The sequence below is a fragment of the Chinchilla lanigera genome, unplaced genomic scaffold, assembly GCF_000276665.1.
Source record: "Chinchilla lanigera isolate Chin_1 unplaced genomic scaffold, ChiLan1.0 scaffold00036, whole genome shotgun sequence".
Classification (NCBI taxonomy): Eukaryota; Metazoa; Chordata; class Mammalia; order Rodentia; family Chinchillidae; genus Chinchilla; species Chinchilla lanigera.
In genome coordinates, this window is record NW_004955437.1 from 19,879,446 (window position 1) to 19,900,505 (window position 21,060).

Genomic DNA, 21,060 nt, shown 5'->3' on the forward strand with positions numbered 1-21,060 from the left:
AGTTGTCTTCGAGATTAGGACAAAGGCAGAAAAGCAGACGGGAAAGAAGACAAATGCCCGTTGACACACAGAAACCAGGCTCGCGTCTCCTTGGCCCCAGCAGCTTCAAGCATGAACTTGAACCCTGCGTGCCCTCGCTGTAGCTGCCTCGGCCACAGCGGGGTCCGCACAGCCCAGGTGGCCTGAGCACAGGAGGCTCTGAGCGGGGCTGGCCGACTCAAGGGCCCGCGGCCCCACTCCCTGCCCAGCTGGGCACGGAGACTCAGGGCCCCACAGCAAGGGAGGCCTGGCAGTGCTTCTGCGGGGACAGTGGGCACCCAGGAGGCCACTGTGTCCTGAGCAAGGGGCACTGCTACCCATGAGGGGAAGTCGAGGTGTGGAAGGGCAGAGTCTCAGATCGTGTTGCTGTGAAACCTCTTAAAAGTCCACTGACGAGGGTGATTCACAGATGGAAGCCAGGGGCACCTCAGGCTCTGGCAAAGAGCACCCAGGACCTGGCTAAAGGACAGGACAAGCCAGCATCCTGAGCGGGGCAGTGAAGACTCAGGGTATGAAGGCGGCACACAGAGCAGGAGCTGCTGGCTGGCTGGCAGCAGGGCCCTGGGAGAGGAGGGGCAGGGACAGACCACAGCCTTGCTGGGCTCCCCCGGCGGAGCCGCCAGTCTGTGTGATGCATTGTTGTTTTGGCATGGTGGCAGAGAACTGCAAATAATAAGGCAGTGTGTTTAGATAATTAAATTAAAAAGCCTCCAGGGGTTGTGTGCCTAGACATTTTTGAAGAAAGAGAGCCAGGGGACGCCAGTGGGCTATGGCTGGCAGCTTGTTTCTTGCAGCTTGAGAGAGAGTGCTGATCAACTGCTAGTTCTGCCGAGGGCAGGGCAAATCACACTCAGAGGCCCATCACGTGCGGGGATCAATTAATGCTGTCTGCTCAGTTAAGGACTAGGTGTTCTGGATGGGTCTAGGGTGATGCGTATCCTACAGATGTCCCTCCTTCTACCTGGGCCACCATCAGGACCCCAGAAACCCAGACTCAGAGGTTAGGAGCTTCTTGTCTCCTCCTTCTTCTGCATCCTGTATTTCCAGATTATCACCAGATTCTGTTCACTCCCCTCCTGAACATCTCTGTGGCCCCAAGGACCCCTGGGTGCGGCTACACTGGTGGCCTGTTAGTGGATCTTCCTCATCCAGGGCTTTCCGTGCTAACCCACTCCAGGGATGAATCTCCAGTGAGCCCCGGTTCACTCCTAGCCCAGCCACACTGCAGGACCAGCACATTGTTGCCTTAACGCCCTCTACTTACATCCCACCTCACCCCTCTCTAACCTGCTCTTCACTCCTCCCTGGCCATTTCCCAGTGCCCAGCCATATGCCCTTAAGTTCTGGGACCTCTGTCCCCTACGCGCTGTGTCCCCCCAGCTAGGGGCTGTTCTGCTGTTCAGCTTTCCAAGCAATTTCATGTCTTGAGTTCTGACTTCTCAGAGGAAGAAAAATGCCAAGCAGCATCATCCCAAGTCTTTGAAATGCATGGCAGGATGGTCTCCTGTCATAGCTGTCCCCACCAGGCCCTGGCCGGGGCCAGTGCAGTCAGTGGCACATGTAGTGGGTGTGGGCTTATGCAAGCCTGACTGTAACTGATTTTCCCCACTCTGTCTACAAATGCACACACATGCACACACAACCTTCCCTTCAAAGCACTCCATGTCTCTTCAAAGGACCTCTTGACTTGGTAGCATTAAAATAAAATCCAGAGACAAGCATTAGGGAAGTTCTTGTCCTGCAGTAAGATACCTGGCTGCATCCCCCATGTGATTCCACAGTAAGGCCACTGCTTTTCAGGCTGGGAGTGAGGGCCTTCCCACCTATTCTTTATTCTCCAATACTTCTCAGCCTTCTTTTTATTTATCACCTACTTGCCTGCTCCAAGAGTCACTTAAGACATTTTTTCCTAGCTGCTTCCCCACCTCTCCATGTGGAATCTCAATACCACAGGTATGATGTGTCCTTGAGCATTCAACACAGACAGTGGGGTATTTTTCACCATCCAGAGCACAAAATTTCACCCCGTTGGGGTTGACAGTGCCCATGGAGAACATGTGCTCTTTTAGACCAGAGCCTAAAGTGCGGTCCCCGGATCAGGCCCCACGAAAGCTGGTGATCTGGGGTGCAGGCTTTGAGAACCAATAGGTGTCTTCTGGAGCCTCAGAGACTTGAACTCAAATCTCTGCTCTGCCACTAAGCAGCTGTGACCCTTGGCCAGTGTGGCCATCTTGGAGCCTTGTTACCTTGTCTACACAATGGAGTGATGTTCTCTCCCTTACAGACTACTACACAGGGTAACTTGTGTCTGGCCTGGGCCTGGCACATGGCAGGCATCCAATAAATGGAGGTCCCTACCCATCTTGCCGCGGGGCAGAAGACAAAGATCTCGATGGAGGTGGAGGCTGGAATGCACAAAGCAGAGGAAAGCTCTGCTATGGGTTCCTTTAAACCCACTTACCTCAGATGGCCAATGCCTGTCTGACACTGGAGGGAAGAGACTCAAATGACAGAAGTCATCTGTCTAGTATGTATGAGAAATTCATATGGCTCCTATGGGGACCAAAGGATTTGAACAGCATCAAAAACACCTGAAAGGCATGTGTGATCGTTTGGATCAAAAATGTCCCCCAAAAGGCTTGTGTGTTTGGAAGGGGATAGGATCATGGCGCACTATACTCATCAATAGATTCATCCTTTGATGAGCTTATCGCTGAACATGCTATTGGAAGGTGAGGTGTGACTGGGGTCACTACTGGGATGAACAGGAAGGGTAATTTCCTGTCCCTGGTCCCTTCCTCTCTCTCTCTTCCCCTTCTTGCTCTCTCTGCTTCCTGGCTGCCATGAGGTGAGCAGTTTTCCTCCACCAGGCCCTTCTGCCATGTCACTTGTACCTTGGAGCCAGCTAACCATGAACTGAATCCTCTGAAACTGTGAGCTAACGTAAACCTTTTTTCCTTTAAATTGTATATGTCAGGTATTTTGTTCCAGCAACAAAAATAATACACAAAATGAAGTCAGGGGCCACTGGTCCCTCTCTCAGAGTGCCTGATGCAGTAGGTGTGGGTGGGCTGGAGGATCTGGGTGCCTAAGGTTGTCAGGTGATACAGTACTATCACAGACCAGCTATGAGAGCCCCTGCTCCCTAGGATGGGGATCAGGAGAGGAGAAGGGCCTGGGTCTTGCTGGAAGAGGAAGGTGGGCAGCATCCTGAGCCTTACAGCCTTGGGACTGACAGAGAAGCCTTCCACCTGGGAGGACCTTGCCGTGAGTGTGACTGCGGCCATAGCTAGTAACAGGGTTTCTGACAGCAGACATGTACCTGTCTGCTGAGTGCTGGGGAAGAGAGAAAAAGTTGACATCAGTCGGAGGCCAACTATAGGTGTCACCATAAGGCAGATGCTCACCAAATGCCAGTCACTTTATACAATGGGATAATTGATTTTTCTTCAGCTTTATACAGGTAAGATTGACAAATAAAAGTTGGTTATATTTAAGGAGTACAGGGGCTGGGGATTTAGCTTAGCGGCACAGCACCTGTCTGGCAAATGCAAGGTTGTGAGTTCTATTCCTGGTACCAGAAAACAAACAAACAAACAAAAAAATTACATATATTTAAGGAGTACAAAATGGTGTTTGGATCTATGCATATCTTGTCAAATGAGTGACACAATCAAGCTAACTAACACATCCACCACCGGACCTCATTACAAGTTTTAGGTGTGTGTGGGAACTACTCTCTTAGCAAGTTTGAAGCGTAGCTTCAACATTAACTTTATTCACCACGCTGGACAGTGGTCTCCAGAACTTTTCACCTTCTAGCTGAAAGTTTGTCCTCTCTGGCTGGCATCTCCCCATCCCCCAGCCCCAACTCCCTGGTAAGCTCCCTTCTACTCTCTCTACTATGAGCACCACTCTTATTTCAGGGTTCACATGTGAATGAGATTGTGTAGTGTTTGTCTTTTGGTGTCTGCCTTATTTCACTTAGCAGTGTCCTCTGAGTTCACCCATACTGTCACAAATGACAGGATCTTATTTTTTTAGAAGACTGAATAGTATTCCAGTGTGTGTGTGTGTGTGTGTGCGCACGCGCACGCGCGTATGTACAGTCATGCATCACTTAATGGCAGGAACGTGTCCTGAGAAATGTGTTATGTGATTTCTGTCATTGTGTGAACATCACAGAGAGTACTTATACCACCTGAGATGACTACGCTGTCCCTAGGTGATAGATATAACCTTGTGCGACCACTGCTGCACATGGGGCATGTGAGTGTGACCACACTGGCTGCTTCCATAAGGTGGCTCTTGGGAGCCGTGCTGTTGCGAACATGGGACACTTGCCTTTATTTTCACAGTTCTATGAGAACGAGACCATCAGCCCCAATGAAAAGATGGGGAAGTGAGTAATTCACTCAGGCCACTTGGCTTGGAGGAGAACAAATACTGTTTGGAAGTTAAATTAAGCAGCTTCTCTACCCAAGGGCCTTTGACCGTGCCAGGCATCTCAGGCCGAGGCAGTTCCACTCTTCTTCCTCGCCAGCACCACCTGCCTCTTTGGGCACCCTGTCCTTGCTCCTCACAGCATTGTGAAGGCTGCCCATTTATAGGTCTGTCCCCTGACCCAACTGCAGGTTCCTAGGCCCCCAGGGTGAGAACCCCACCACCTCAGGAGACGGGCACAGCTCCTGGCTCCGAGAAGCCCCTCAGCCCCCCGCGGTGCACAGGAAGCCGCACACCTGGGAGCGGTCTCTACAAAGTCAGCGCTTTTCTAGGGGCTTGCTGGGCTTCCATCACCATCACACAGATGGGAAAACACACTTATGGGATCACAGCTGGTTGGGGGTAGGGCTGCCACAGGTGGGCTTCAAATCCTCTAGTGGCCACAGCAAATAAAGAAACGGACAACACTGATTTTGGTACTAGGTTTTATGTAGCCCAGCATATCCTAAATATAATCATTTCAACATATCATCAGTATAAGACATTATTATTATTTGGGCAGTGCTAGGAATTGAAATGAGGCCTTCACATATGCTCCCGTGAGTGCTTTACTGCTGAGCCACACCCCAGGCTCCGAGATAAAACATTATAATGTGATTCTTTACAGTCTTGTTGCCTCCTATGTCCTCAAAATCCCATGTGCTATATTTACAGCACATCTCAATGCATATATTTCAAGTGCTCCATAGCCACGTGGCTGGCAGGGCCGGAAGCCACCACCACGGGCAGTGGCCCCAGCACCTGTGCTCTGTTCTCCAGAGTTCCGAGGACCCCTGGTCCCGATCTCTCCTTGACATTTATCAACCCTGGTGTTCTATGGCCGGTTAGACCCACCAGCACCATCCATCCGCTGTGGGGATTCATAACCCTATTCCATGGATCAAGACCATAGCGCTGGAAGAAGTCAAGCATTTGGCTGGGACACACTGCAGGCAGATGGCAGGGCAGGGCCTCAAACTGACAACTCTGGACTCCAGTTCCAGTGCTTTGTGCGGGGTGGGCACAGCTGCTCCTTGAAGCAGGATTGTCTCTGTCTGGCAAAGGAGGGATGTCTGCTCAGACAGCAGGGTGGGCTGGCAGCGGGGGACAGGAGCCCACCAACCCCTGACTTGGACTGGCTCTGCAGGGAACGATGGCCCTGGTGCGTAGCAGGGCATGCACAGGCTGGGGAGCAGCCGGACCTGCGCCAAGTCCTCTAAGGGAAAGAACTTTGTCATTCCTCAGTCCCAGTTTAGCCACGCAGAGCTGAGAACAAATTGATGGCAATGGGGCCATAACTTACCTCTGAAGGCCTCTTTGTTCTTGGCAAAACAGAGGGGTCATTAGTAATGGGGAAGCACTGGTGTGTGGACATAAATCCCCACGGCTGTGGGGCTGATAAACAGCCCGGAGGGGCCAGGGCCTCGGGGTGCTGGGCAAGTTAACTGCACGCCATGGGTCACTGTGGACTCAGGCCGTTGTCCACCTGTGAGGGGAAAGTGGACCACCCCGTGCGCAGTCAGAGTCACCACAGCCCAGGCTCTGCCCTGAGACTCTGTGTCCTTTCAGTAGAAAATGGTCCCTAAGCACCTGGAGCCGGAACAGGCCCCCGCCTGGCACCCAGGGCCAGCATGGGGCGGGTAGCCGTGAAGATGCTCTGGAGGTGGCAGGGGAACACGAGCCATCCTTCTGTCTGCTTCTGGCTAAAGAGGCAGCAGCTGAGCCACCCAGCACAGGGCTGAAAAACCAACATCCCCAGTGAAGTAGGTATGTAAGACAGACCCTGACAGATAATGCTCTTTTCTGTTTGTTTGTTTGTTTTTTCTGAGGATTTTACTATGTAGTCCAGGATGGCCTTGAACTCATGGTGCTCCTCCTGCCTCAGCTTCCTGAGTACTGGGATTACATGCATGTACCACTACATCTGGCTGGCAGACAATGTTCTTTGCAGCAGTGTCTAAGGAAGTGGCCAAGGACTATAGAGACAAGGCCAGATCCCAGTCTGCTGGCCCTGCTCCCTGCGACTGAGCCCTCCAGGCTCACGCTGGCTCTCAGGGTGGGCACCACAGCCCAGGCCGGGAGAGGAGGGTGAGCAGGAACACTGTGGAGCCCGCTCGGTGGAGCCAGGCAGGGCAGGCAGGAGAGAAAAGGGACCACCCTTTCCCCAGGTTATTCACTGTCACAGGAGTGGTGCTGGTGATAAAGACCCATGAGACCAAGGATCAGGACCACCCTGTAACTGAGATCCAAATACAGACCCATTTAGAATAGGGAGTATCTGCCCCAGGTGCTGCCCTCACTCCTTCCTCGCCCACAGCAGACTCTACCAACTGAATACTGCACCGAGCTTGTTTGGCTTCAGGATCCTTTTCAGGCAGCCATTAATAATCAATCAAAGCTGGTGTGAGACTGAACCCATTTGTCATCCTTTCCAAAGGCTCTCAAGGCACATCCATGCTGGCAGTGGGGATCCTATAAAGCTATGCTAAGTGCTCTGGCCTTCTAGAAATTTCTGCCTGCTGCCGCAGCTCCCACACACTTCTCTGTGTGCTTTCCCATCCTGGTCTCTACTCATCCTCCGGTTTGCACCTGGGAATGTGGCCCCAGGGGATGATGTGCCCCTTAGAATGCTGCCTCAGGCTGCTATCCCCTATTCCAACCTCCAGAGCAGCCCTACCCAGGGCTCAGCAGCCCGGCCCTTCAGCCTTCCGCTTCCAGGGTGGGGGATCAAGGGCTGGGCCATCTCTGAAGGCTGGAAAAGGCCGAGCATCTGCCTGGGGACCTGGCACCCAGCACGCATCTGGATGCGCCAGTGCCCTGGAGGACCAGCTCCTAGTGTCACCGCAGGAGTAGCCAATTCTAGGCAGGCCCCAGCCAGCCCGGGAGATGTCTGGAACCAGCCCAGAGGCAGTGAGGATCGGGCGGATGCTCTTCTTCCTAGAACAAGGTCCTCACGCAGCCACGTAATCTTGGCCCAACTCCAGTGCCTGTAGGGTTCGCCGGTGTTCCTAGAGCTCGGCACAGGACCCTCATCACCAGGGACACTGCTTTGCCTCCCAATTCGCAGAACTCAGGAAGGAACTGAGCCCCCGGACGCCCTGCCCCTATTCTGCCCTCCTGGAGACGGCCTCCAGTTTGATGTGGACCCCGCCTCCCACCGGAATGGCTTCCTTCCCGGGAATGGCCCTCTCACATCCTGGCCTGACAGCCACCCACACTGAGCTGCTGGGAGCTGGGAGCTAAAACCTCTCCTGGGCCCCACCAAGCCCTGCAGGACCAGAGCTTCCCACCAAGGACTTTGCACTTATGATGGGAGGCCCAGGCAATTTAGGGCCTACTGGAATTAGAGAACTCACTCTCCTAGAGTGATAATTTAGTCATTCTTTTGTTCCACAAGTACACGGTACCGTTCACTCCGTGCCTGGACACCAGAATAGGGAAGTGGGGAGCAGAGCCCCTGACCCATGCTCCTGCTGACCCTCAGCCCCTGGGCTGCATTATTTGTAATAATCATCATGCCAGCAGCTGCAGGGCCAGTGTACGATGAGAGCCGGATTTCCTGTGATCCCAAGGGTGTGCTGTTCCCTTCTACCAGTTACCCCAGCTACCCCCTAGCTAACCAGGTAACGCCTCGCTTCCCCAGGTGTTATTAACTGCTTGCACTAATAATGAGTTACCTTTATAACAAAGTCCTTTACATACACTCACTCAGCTTTTTGCATGTACCAGGTCACCTGACCCTTGAACTATCTCTCATCCTTCCGAATTTATGGATGACAAACTGAAGCAGACTCAGGGGGTCCCATCTTCTACCTTCTTGATCACCACATGCTATGGCTCATGTCTAGATGTCCCCCTACAGCCTCGTGTGCTCATAGGTGGGGCTTTTCAGAGGTGGTTGGACCTAGGGTGCGTGAGAACTAAATTAGTCCACTGATCGGTTAAGCACAGTTCTGGCTGTGGATAATGAGAAGGCCCACCCTGGGCTTGGGTGGCACCACCCCAAAGGTTTCTAACCAGTGTTTGCCAGCTAAATGACCTGGGTGGAGAGATGCCCTTCCAGATGAGATAGGAATTTGTAATGGCTGGAAATGGGAAGAGCATGAGCTTGCCTAAAGTCGCAGCTCTATTTGATGATCCAAAATGATGTAAAAATCGCCACCTTTTCATCAAATAAGACCAGAAAAACCCAGAGTGCTGTATGGGAGCCACCATATCCCAGGCCCAGAGCCCAAAGCGCAGGCCCTGGACGGCAGCCACACTCCTGCCCTGGCACGGGGCAGCCCAGACACTCCCACCTCGGCTGGCCCCGAGAGCCCCTCCCCCGCTCCTCGCTTTTGTCCCCTTCCCAGGCCCTTCGAGCCCCAGACCTCAACAGCAGCTCCTCTGGGGTGGTGGCCGAGGTCAGGCGCAGCCTCTCCTTACCTGAAACAATGGTGTAGCCGATCCCCCGGGGACGCCCCTTATCCTGGTCCACGGCAGTGATCACGCGCACGGTCGTGCCCTGGGTGGGAGAGAGGAGGGACTTGAGCTGGGTCGCCAGGATCCCGGACTGCTGCCTTTGTTTGTCACTGACCTGGCAGTCACCACTTCCCTCTCCAGGCAGACTGCCAGCCCAGGAGGCAGGCACCAGATGCTCAGGCCTCAGCTGCCCCTCTGTCCCAGGGACACACACACCGAGACCTCCAGCAAACACCCCCACAAACAGGCCCTGCCTTTTGGATGCCAGCTCTGTCCCTGCCTTCCTGGTCTCCCTTGTTCACAGAAACACCCAGGGAGAGGAACCCATGGAGGAGAAGCTGGCAATGGGAACAGGTCCAGTCTATCACAGCCTCTCATGACTGCTGTGTGACCTCAGGACAGGGGCTGCACCTCTCTGGCCGCAGTCTGCCCTACCTTAACATGAATAAGGTGGAACTTTGTTTTCACTGGGATCTGAGTAGAAGAAGACATCACAGATCAATCACCCTATGGGTGTTCCCTGCCATGTCCCAAAGGCATGGATCTCCAGGGATCACAGGCAACCTTGGAGTCACCATGGCCCTGCTCCAGGCTCCGCACAGCATCCACACTGCAGTTCCTCCCCCAGTGGCCCTGCTTCCTCCATTCCCTTGCAGTGGAGTGCAGAAGGACCAGGAGCCAGGGTGACCAGGGTGGGGACTGGGGTCTCCACTCCTGGGGAGCAGTCTCTGTGGAAGAGTCAAGGACAGGGGTGCAGACAGCTGCTGTACACACTTGGAGCTCAGATGAAGAATTGCACAAGAAAGCCCAGAAGTCTGCCTTGATGAGCTGCAAAGTGGTATACAGATGGCTGTGTTTAGGATGGGTTGTGAAAGATGAGTAGGAGTTTACCAGGGAGAGAAATGGAAAGAAGGTACTCCAGGGAGAAAAAGGTAGCACAGACCAGGGCTTGGTAGTGTGAATTTTTCCTAGGAAGAAGTCCTGACAGGCCCACACAAAGGTCCTCTGATGGATATTTCTTTGGTTTTGTTGAGACAAAGTCTTACTATGTATTGAACTCACTATGTAGCCCAAGATGGCTTCCAACTCATGGTGATCCTCCTGCCTCAGCCTCCCTGGTGCCAGGATTCCTGGTGTATGCCACCATGTCCAGCTCTGACAGGTGGGCTCTGTGCCCTGGGGCCAAGCAGCATCCCACCAACTACTTCTGGTCCTGCTCTGAGACAGCAGGTCCGCTCTCCTCCCTAGCATCCTGCACTTCACGGCAGTCACTTCTGCCTCTCCTGCCCACCCCGAGGCTCTATGAGAGAGGTGAAAGTGTCCAGGAGGGTGCAGAATCTCCACAGAGAAAGGCGAAAACAAAGTTCCAGCCAGGCGGGCACAGCCCAGAGCCAGGCTGTGCACAGCAGGTCCAGCCCCTCCTCCAGCCCCTTGCCCTGAGGGACCAAAGTTCTAGCGAGATGCCTTGGTGGAAAGAGTCTGATTTTTATTTGTTTTTGTTGAGGTACTGGGTACTGGGGATGGAAGCCCAGGGCCTTTGCACTGAGTGACATCTCCAGCTCTTTTGAGATATGGTCTCACTAAGTTGCTAAGCTGCTCTCCTGCCTCAGCCTCCCAGAGTACTGTGATACAGACATGCAACTCCCCTTGCTTAGCAAGACTCTGTGATGAAGCCAGAGAAAGATGCCCTTGAACGTGTATGCCCTGGGTCAGGTGCAGAGCCGGTGAAGGCCAGCAGTGCTGGCGCCGCTCTCTCTTGGGCACTCTGGCTGTGCTCGGCAGTGTCCCCCATGCTTTCTGTGTATTCACTCATTTCACTCTCACAACAGCTGCACCACGTTCCACCGTACAGATGGGGACACTGAGGCATGCGTGGTCCCATGGCAAGGAGCGAAGGGTGAAGCCAGGATTCAAATTCAGCTGCCCTGGGTTAAAAGCTCTTGCCGTCAGCTGACGCTGCCTCTGGCCTGGTTGTTGCAGTAGAGATCACATCACTTATGAGGGTCGCTGCTCTGTGCCGGGCACGAGCCTGAGCCATTGGCAAGCTCGACGCTGTGAGTCTGGGACCAGCTGTGCGTCCAGCTCTCCTGGAGCTGCGGGGTGCTGGGGTGGAGTCAGGGCTCAGGAGCAGCCTGGTGACAGAGGCCCACACACAGTAGCTCTCAAGGACTTGTTCTTGAAGACAGAACTTCCTTCCACGGAGCCTGCTAGTGGCCCCCGACCAGTGCTGTGCACAGAGGGGACCTGGTGCCAAAGGACCCGAATCCTCAGAGCCCTGCGAGCCCCGCCCTCTGGGCAGCCATGGTCCCCCTGGTAGGCGGGGCCGGCTGTGCCGGACAGGAAACCGAGGCTGCTCCTATTCCAGGAGGAGTCACATGCAAGCTCCGCCAGGCTCCTGACATGGTTTGGGGTTTCATCTCTTTTTGGGCAAATAAATCCGCTTTTAATAAAACCTTGATCTTTTAATACAAGTGCAGACAGAAAGACTGGAAATGTTATGAGAAGGAATTAGCAGGGAGGCATGGGGGCTTTGGGGAGCCCACGGCTCTTGTTTCAGAGTCTCGGTGATTACATTTTCAATATACTGCAACTTATTTCCAAAGAGGCAGGAATGAGGAAGCCTCATCCTGCCTGGCCTGCTAGGAGGGCACCCTGCCTGGGGCGGGGCAGCTTTCTGGGGCGCCGCTGCTGGGCTGTGGCTGGGAGAGCCAGTGGGCGGGCCCAGGGCCAGCTGGGGGACTGAGAGCAGGAGGCCTCCTGAGAAATGGGAGATGACAGGTGCACAGGCTCCTGGTCCCCACAGTTGCAATGGCAGCTAAAGGCCCAGCTGTGCCAGATGGAGCCTGTCTCTGGACCCTCAGAGCTGCCCCGATTTCCCGTCTTGACAATGGCATAATTCCTGCTCCTAAGCAATGGGCACACGTCTAAGTGTCACACACAGCAAACGTGACAAGAGTGCCCGCTCCTATTGATGGAGCTGGATCCCCTGTGCGCCTCTCATCAAATCCAAGGCCTCATCCTGCATCACACGCAGACGACATCTCTAGAGAGCCGTGGCCTTTCAGAGCCCCAGTGTCCCACGACATCTCCACCCCCGAGACGCATGATCTGGCAGCCAGCGGCGACACAGCAGCTAGAGTTGAGCGCCTGCCGCCTGCCGACTCTGCCGGGCACTCACATGAGTCTGTGTGCTCAGTTTCGCTCAGCGGGGCAGATGTAGGGGTAGGTAAAGGTTCTTCCCTTGCCGCTGCTGTAGGGGTACACAGCAGAAACGGAGGCCAGGGGTTCCGGTCACAAGGTGCAGGGAGTGGGTGGGGTGCAGACAATCAGGGAGGAAAGGGCCTTTCTGGGGTGGCCTGGTGGCCCCATTGCCCTCCGGCAGAGGCGAGGGGGCCCACAGCTTTGGGCCCAGTGACTATGCCAATGTTGGGAGTGGGAAGTAGGGTCAGAAACTGGGACTTCTCTAGCAGGGACCATGTCTGTCCCTTTTGTGATTGCTCCCTTCCAAAGAAGTCTTCAGCTGGGTGTGGCGGCACAAGCCTGTAATCCCAGAACTCAGAGGCTGAGGCAGGAGGATTGCTGTGAATTTGAAGCCAAGCTGAGCTACATAGTGAGTTCAAGGCTAGTTTCGAATACATACTGAGACTGTCTCAAAAAAACCAACCAAACAGCAACAACAAGACAAAACGAAAGAACCCCTCAGCAGGACAGTGGCTGCAGCAGGGGCCAGCCTGCGCTGTGCCTGGCTTCAGGGCCCAAGGCCCACCTCCCTCACTGCCAGCTCATCCGGAAGCCTGACACACATTTCCTTGGCAGGATTAAGGACATGAAAGGTGATGTGGTTTGCTCTGGGAGTGGGAGGTGCCCTCGGTGGGAGGAGCTGGAGGGGAGCTGCTGCCCGGACTTCCGACGAGAGCTGCCACAGCAGATTCTGAGGCAGAAAATCCTATTTCTCAGTCCTTAATTCCAGTCAATTCCAGTCAAAGGGCTGATAGGCATCGGCTGGCAGTAATTTGTGCAGTTTATCCGCTCTTTTCACCTTCTATCGGCCCTTCACTGACGGGCAGGCCGACATGCTGCTGCTCGAGTGAGGAAATTAAAATTTGATGCAATAATCCCAAATAAGAAGGATTTTATTAGGTAATATATACACTTTAGATGAGCCATGCCAGCCTGATACACTGATAGAGGGAGACATACATGCTGGGAGCCGCAGATAAAGAGGGGGAGCCAGGCAGAGTGGGGAAGGGTCTGGCTGGAGGCCCCAGCAGCAAGCTGGGGAGCCAAGCTGGGAGTGGGGGACACCTGGCTCTCTGGCTCGGGAGGCTTAACCGGCCAGGTATGTCTCAGCCTTGGCCCTGCTGGGAAAAACTGCATCAAATCAGAGCTCCACGCTGTTAAGGGACAGGAGGCCCCGAAGGCAGGCATGGAAACCTATTAGAAGGTGCAGCAACCCAAGCTGGAGGGTGGCGGAACCAGGCTGGAGGAGAAAAGCCGTGCAGATGGGAAACTCGGTCCCTTCCCAGTGCGGCGCGGAGGAGCAGAGGTGTGTGCATGGAGAGTGTGATCCTGTGCTTGCTGGGGGTGCCTGGCCAGAGCCCCAGAGAGGCTGAAACCACCGATAACTGTCTTGTCTGTCTCTCCTGACCTGGGCATGACCCACGTGGAAGGGCTCAGACCTGCACTCCCTAGGTCTTGGCCTCACAGGGGAGAAGTGACAGCTCTGGTCTAGCAAAAAGATACTAGGACCCCTGATTCTGAGAGGAGAGAATCGTACCAGACGCTAAGAAACTGAGAGGAAGGAGAGCAAGGACGAAGGTGGTGAAGTCCAGCTTGCTGAGCTGTGGACACATCTGGATAGAAGAGGGGTGGCCTTGCCCAGGGCCCTGCACTCCAGCAGGGCTTGAGAAACGATGCATGGGTGAGTAAAGAATGGAAGAGTGTGCTTTCTGCGGCACAGACTCGGAAACCTGCAGATCAAAAGGGAAAAGCTGTAATAGCTTGGGTGATACTGCTCTGCAAAGATGGAGGGATGAGAGGAGACAGAAACCAAAGGGTCCCAGAGGAAGCTCCCTGGGACAGCACAGGTGTTCCGCCCATCTTACCCTGCTGGGAAGCTATAGCCAGGAGGCCCAACCAATCTGTGCACCATAACTGACCGGTGACCATCCAATCATGTCACTGACCGCTCGGCCTGCCATCTGCCAACTGCCCACACCGGCTGGGTGATTTACATACACTACCTCCCTCCTCGGAAGCCCCCAAGGAAGCGGGTACTGCATACACTGTGAGCTCCACTTTTCCTGTGGGGAGTTGTTGGGGGTAGGGTGGGCCAGGGGAAGGAGCCGGCGTGTAGGACTTCTGAGTTCCTCTGGTGACCTGGCCACCTACACACCCTGCCCAGAAATCCAGTTGGTTCTGGGCATCTCTGTACCCTACCCTTGGTACAACACCCTGGGAGATGCAAAGGAAGCTTGAGACAATGTCCCGGAGCCCCTGGCACCTGGACAACCTGGGCTTGACAGTAACCTATGTACCCAGGTGACCATAATGAGTGGGATTATTAAGCCAATCATAAATTACTCAGTATAGAGAGTTTGAGACCGTAGTCAGTTCTGCCAGTGGCTATCTCTGTCACCCCTGAGGAAGAAGCCAAGAAAATAATCCTCAAAAAGGTGGTGAGTGAGCTGGGAACTAGTGGGTAGGTGGACCTGGGGTTGGTGACAAGAGCGGTGAGAAGGGGAACAAGATGAACAGGGCAGGCTGGTGAGAGGACTGTTTAACCAGGGCATTTGCTTGCTTCTTCCTTCAGCCACTGCATAGGTGCTTCCTGAATCCCACCACATCCACCCCAGGGTGGGCCCTGCCCTGCCTGCAGAGCTGTGCTCCCAGACGGCCAGAGCAGCCAGGCTGGGTGAGCGGTTCACTGAGAGCACTCAGGAGGAGAGCCAGGGGCCGGGGCAGGGAGCGGGTCTCCCCCACCTGAGAACCTCAGGCAGGTCTGACTGTGGCCTGGCAAAGCTGGGGTTGCAGGCAGAAAAGAAGAGGCCCCAGGGGTCCTGGGAAATGAGGTAGGTAGACAGGGACAGCCTTCTGTCTCAAAAGCTGGGACTCCTGCTATGCCTAGACCACCAAGAAAGAGAAAGCCAGGGGAGGGGCCACTGGGACGCCACCTTTGCTCCCCAGGCAGCTTCCAGTGCCTGCAGGAGAAGTCTGAAAAGCCTCTACCTTCTCAGACTGCCCCCACCCCCACACACCACACCTGGCTCCGGGAGGAAGGGGGTCAAATGCCAGCTTCTGGAGCCTGAATCCAAGGGTACAGTGGCTGTGACAGCCACAGGGCCCAAGCTGGGGGCTGGCTTCCACACTGGACTAAAAGAGTGGCCTCCACCCACTCATGTGAAGCCAGGCTCCCCCTTATGCTTGAAGCTGAGCCTGCGTACACATGCAGGTGAGCCCTGAGCACCCCAGCCTCCAGTGGGTGCCCTCCTTTACTCTCAGGGTACTGAGTCCCTCCCCCCGAGAAACCAACATTCCTTCAAAAGAGGGGGCTGTTTTCCTGCATAAAGTCTGCCTGCCAAGCAGCGTGTTCAGAGGTGGTGTCTGTCTAGAGGAGCCAGCTTCTCATTAGCCCACAGCGGGCTTTTCCATCAGGTTCACACAAAGCACAGCAGAGGGTGCCAGATAAGGGATGCCCTCCTTGCCCGCTTGGCCACAGGTCTGTGGAGGCACCCCAGCACGGCCCCTGTGGAGTGGGCAGTGGCTGGCTGGTGCCTGGTGGTTTGTGACATGGCACAAAATCAGGAGTCTTTCTTGCATGTCTGAAGTTGAGAACTCAAAGACTGAACCATTAGGGAGGCAGCTGTTGGTATGAGTTCCTGGAAGGGCACAGGCTGAGAGGGCTTTTGGAGCAGAGGGCAAACTGCTGCCTGTTGCTGCCACTTGGGGGTGGTGTTGATGCCAAGAGAGGCGGACTGGCTTGTGCGACCGTGGCTGAGCCACACAGTTGGTTTGCTGATCTGGAACCAAATCCGTTCCTCAGCTCAGGCTGCGTGTTGTGTGGGTGTCCACATCACTCCACAGAAACCTTTCTGAATCACCCGCCTCCTTAGTGCCCAAGCTCATTTGGGTTTTATCATGGCTTGTGCCTAGATGTCCCACCAAAGCCTCATGCAGGCGTGGGTAAGGCTTTTTCAGGAGTCACTAGATCTAGAATGTGTGATGCTGGGATTAAGGGTGTGTGATTCCTAAACTAGTCCACTGACTGGTTTGGCACCTGCCCTAAACTAGGTAGCCTAGACAATATAAAAGGGGCAGAAAGCGGAGATGGTCCCTTGCTTGTGTACTTGCTTTGCTACCTTCTGCCCGCTATGGACGGTTTCTCCTCTGCAATTCCCCTCTACCAAGCCACTTTGCCTTTGAGCCAGCTGATTATGGGCTGAAACCTCTACAAACCTTGAAGTAAATAAATCTTCCCTCCTTTAACTTTGGGTGTTGGGTATTTTGACTTAGCAACAAAAGAAGAGTAACTAAGAGAGGTTCTTTACCCCTCGGAGCTCTCCAGGGATGAAGTGACAGGGGGGAGATGGGGGTCTTGTGGGAGGGGCCTGGGGGCATCACTGCCATCATAGGGACTGGGGGTCAGGCACCCCCAGGAGTGGTCCACTCCACCGCAGGGCCCAGGGAGGCTCTTACCGGAGGAGAATGCTCGTAGATGTTGGTGCTGTAAGGCAGGTTGATGAAGATGGGGTCCATGTCCTGGACATCTGTGATGATGATGGCCAAGTTGGCCAGGGTGGACAGAGGCCTGGTCTTATCTTGATCCTTAGAGGACAAAGAGATAGACAGCCTTAAGTTGAGCAAAGCTGTGGGCATGCACACATGAGTGCACACATGCATATGCACAGCCCTGCAGCTTGTGACACCTGTATGTACAGACCACGCGCAACACACACACATGCATCTTGCAAGGAAGGGCTCACTGTGAGGAGGCTCAAGAACACCGAGAGCTCTCAGCGACCTTTGAGCTGGGCAGGAAAACACAAGCAGGGTCCCCAAGGCCGGGAGAGTGGTAGCTTCTCCAGTGTCACCAAAAATGGCTAAGATCTCTTGGCCCCAGCCAGCCCAGGACTGGCTACCCTGGATGTCCAGTGTGCAGGATGACTGGCTGGGGATAGACATGACCTGTCATCAGCTCCACTGCCGTATTCAGTTCCAAGACACAGACCTCTTGTACCTACTTCCTACTGCCTTTCCAAGACAGCAGGGAACTGGCCAGGATCGGGACTCCTCAGAGGAAAGGCCTTTTGGCCACAGAGGGGTACCCTGCGGCCCGCATGCCTGCTCTAGGCGCTGGACTTGTCAAATGACTTCTCCAGTTGAACAGCAGGGGGAACTCCAGAGCCTATGACGTCTGGGGGCCTCCAGGAAGGACTCCTGAGAGGTCATGCAGGCCACCTGCTGTGGCTGTGGCCAGACAGGCAACACGTCAACCATCAGAGCTAGCTGGCAAGGCAGTCCTATGAGAGCTCCTGGAAAGGAGACCCAAAGCCTATGTTCTATTCCCCTAAACACACAGCTGACCCTGACAAAGTGGCCACTGCTACTGTGTCTCAAAAGCCGGCAGTGACAGCGATGACAGTGCTGCACACAGATATCCTTCTTCTAGGCATTGTGCATGCCTGGGTTGGTACTAGGGGCTCACTGTCCAGAGGGGTATCGGAGATCAGAAAGGGGAAGTGACCTGCCCAGTCATATAGGTGGTGAGGGTGTAGCCAGAGTTCAAACTCTGGCATAAAAACCAACCTTCAGCAGTCTTGAGATGGGGCCTCAACATCAGCTGTCTCTGCTTGCCCAGTACCCTCCAAGCAGCACCCCCTGCCCCGTTTCTCTCTGCAGTGAAGGGCTCTGCTGCACACCTGCCCGTGGTCCCATGGCTGGGGATGTGAGATGTGACAGCACCCAGGTTAGCTCCCTGGAACCTCTGGCAATGTAAGGTGTGACAAAAACCCTGGGGCGGGCCATTGTCCTCTGAGATGGAGACATGGAGCCCGGGAGGCAGAGTCCTCAGGGCAGCTCAAGCACAGGGCTTCAGGGCTGGGAGTGGGTGTGACAAGGAGGGAGGGAGGGCTCCAGCCAGGCACACAGGCCACGGGGAATCCCAGTAAGCGCTGGCACGAGTTGCCAGTAGGTCTGACTTGCCATTGCCAGGCTTCTGTGGGCAGCTGGCTGTTGTCTGCCCTGGTGCCTGCTGTGTCTTCCCACACCTGTGGCTGCAGTCCTGCTCCTGCCACGGAGGACAGGTCTAGCTCTCCTTGGACCCCATGCAGGGACAGGGCATGGCAGTGGGCACATCTGATGGAAGGGCATAATGCCAGGCTCCCAGCTGTGACCCAGCAGCCAAGGGCACAGCAGCAGCCCAGACGGACTCTGGGTGTCAGCTTCTAGAGGAGCAAGCGCAAGGCCATCTACCACAGAGCTCTAGGGCCCCTCCTGCTCGCAGCTTCAAGGCCTGATTGCTGGGAGATTAACAGCAATTTAACTGTATTCATCATCCCAGCTTGAGCACAGGCCTCTTGATGGCCGGGCCACCCACATTCCTGCCTGGGCCTGGCTCTGGTCTATTCCGAGTCCCAAAGTCATTTGTATGGTGCATGGAAATTATCCCTAGGCAACTGGTTCGTGGAGAAAGAGGGCAGGCAGCTGCGCGTTCTGAGGCCAGGTGTGGGCACACAGAACCCCACGCCTGGTGGTGAAGGCGCACGTGGGTGCACAGAAAGCAAACTCCGTCCCAGAAGTCAACTTTACAAGCAGCACGCAGCTCCTATGGGTCACCGAGGGAGGGAAGGATGGGCGTGTTCTCTGCAGGGACCTCCCCAGGGGCCGGTGGGGAGGGTCAGGGGAAAAGTTTTCATTTCCTGCTCTGGGGCCTCTGGTGTTCTGGCTGTGCCTGGGGAACCCCATCTTTCAAAACCAGACCTTTGGCCCGTCCAGATCCAGCACCCAAGATTGGGGCTCTGTGAGCTGCTACACAGTCCCCCTGCCACTGGCAGCCTTTTCTAAGGCTCTAGGGAGCTGGAGTGGGCCGGGGGGTGCCAGGACAGTGGGTTGAAGGGGATTCCGTGGTTTGGTCTGCTCTTGGCCTGAGTCTTGCAAACAGAAGCGTAGGAGAGGACAGGCCAGCCTCTTGACCTGCTGCCGGCTAATGGTGCCAGCTGTGTCCCAAGGCAGCAGCAGGCGGAGGGAAGGGGGAGTGGCTTGCCCATCTCTTAGGGCCTTGCAAACAGCTGGCGCCCGAGGCCCAGCTGCATGTTCTGGAGACGGCAGGACTGGGAGTTAGAAGACCTGGGTTAGGGTTCTTGCTCCCTTCGCCCCTCATCGCTATGTGGGCCTCAATAGCGTCATCCGTGAAATGGACTGACAGAAACTCTCGTGCCCTGGATCAACTCTCCGTGCAATTTCAGGGGCCGGCAGGGCCTCAGATGGATGCCCTTGCTCTGGAACCATCACCACTACATGGAGCTGTGGCCAGGATGCCAGGACCCCTCCGGCCCCTGCATGTCGTCAGGACACAGATTGACTGACACCTCTGCTCTGTGTCCCAGGGGAGAGAGGACACCCTGCGCTATGCACATTCCAAGGTGACAGTGTTCCTTTGGACTGGGTGACCGAGGGCAAGTATGAAGTGCCCCTGCGTCTCAGTGTTCTCCTCTGGAGAATGGGTGTCTTACTAAAGCTCATGATGTGGGGCTGAATTTAATGGTCAGAGTCCATGTGAACACAGCACAGTGCCAGGGACACGGCACGGACTCTGACAACAGCTGTCACTGGGACTCCTCTCGTCTGTGGAGCTGCGTCTGGGCCGGAAGAGGCAGACATGGGGCACCGGGCCCGCGAGTGACTCACCGTGGCGTTGACGGTGAGCTGGTAGGCCTGCGTGGTCTCGTAGTCCAGCTCCCGGGTCACAGTGACAATGCCACGGGCGCTGTCGATGGCAAAGAACTGGGAGGGGGGCTGGAAGGAGTAGAGGACGCTGCCGCCCGCGCCCAGGTCAGGATCTGTGGCATTCACGATGAAGATGGGCGTCCCCACTGGAGTGTTCTGGGTGAAAGCGAAGCAGACAAAAGGGTGAGGGTGAGCGGGAGCCGGCGCAGCTGCCCGCGCAGCGACGACCCCCAAAGCCCATTAACTGCGTCCCTCCAGCCAACCAGACCCCGGGCTCTGTCATTTTCATTCCAGGAGGGTTCAGAGCAATTTAAAATGCAGTGTCTATTTTCTCTCCCTCCTTTGGTGGCCTCCTGGTGGCTGTAAGAGCACTGATTCCACAGATGAGCTGCTCATCCCGGAGACCTGGATAAGGGGCCTTTCGGTCCCCAAACCCATTTCTTGGCCATTCTGCTTCCTCTGCCGAGTGCCCCTTGCCTGCCCAAGCCTCAGGCCCAGGCAGCGGGGAGCCCACCTGGGAATCTTGCATCAGGGAGGTTTCAAGGGCAGGGCTGGGAGGTGTGTGCCCCAGGAGCTTGGCGGGGGCCCCGCCAGGCACCACATGGGCTGTCTGGCTTTGCCAGGAGGGGCACCCACGTGCCATCCCTGGGCCTTTGCATCTGCCACCCTGGAGAATCCGCCTGATGCTCACATGTCCCCACCTCCCAAGAGCCTCTTGCGACCGCCCCTCTTCCGCAATGGGCACAGACCCCTGGCGCTCCTGACTTGGGGTCTCTGGTTAAAGGCCACATCCTCAGGGAGGTTTCCAGACCCCTCGGTCAGTGCCCCCAAGCCCCCACCCCGCCACCATTGATATGCGGGCCTCGGGGCACCCGGCACTTCTCACCACCAAAGCCCCCACCAGGCCAGTGCGCGCTTTCCCTCGCGGCACAGCTCTGTGGAAGCCACAGGGTTCTGTCACCCTGCCTGGCATGCGCCAGGTGCTCGGCAAACACCCTTCGGGAACACACACACTCTGATAGGTCTTAGCCCACCCACTGCCGAGGGCTGTCCACATTCCCCGCCCAACCTTCCCTTTTCAACCTTACAGCGCCTGCCACAGGGCTGGGCGTGGATGCTGTGCCGCTAAATGGC

At 55.5% G+C, this 21,060-nt stretch overlaps 1 protein-coding gene across 7 annotated transcripts in view; it reads right to left on the reverse strand.

The window, feature by feature from the left end:
- The window catches only part of Cdh23 (cadherin-related 23), a gene marked incomplete at its 5' end in the record, with an annotated part of 360,927 nt that overhangs the window by 195,654 nt on the left and 144,213 nt on the right, over positions 1-21,060 (reverse strand). For all 7 annotated transcript variants that reach the window (XM_005390029.2, XM_013516828.1, XM_005390030.2 and 4 more), the window contains 3 exon segments: positions 8,947-9,025; positions 16,678-16,806; positions 19,888-20,082. In XM_005390029.2, coding sequence (XP_005390086.1) covers positions 8,947-9,025; positions 16,678-16,806; positions 19,888-20,082 — 403 coding nt within the window.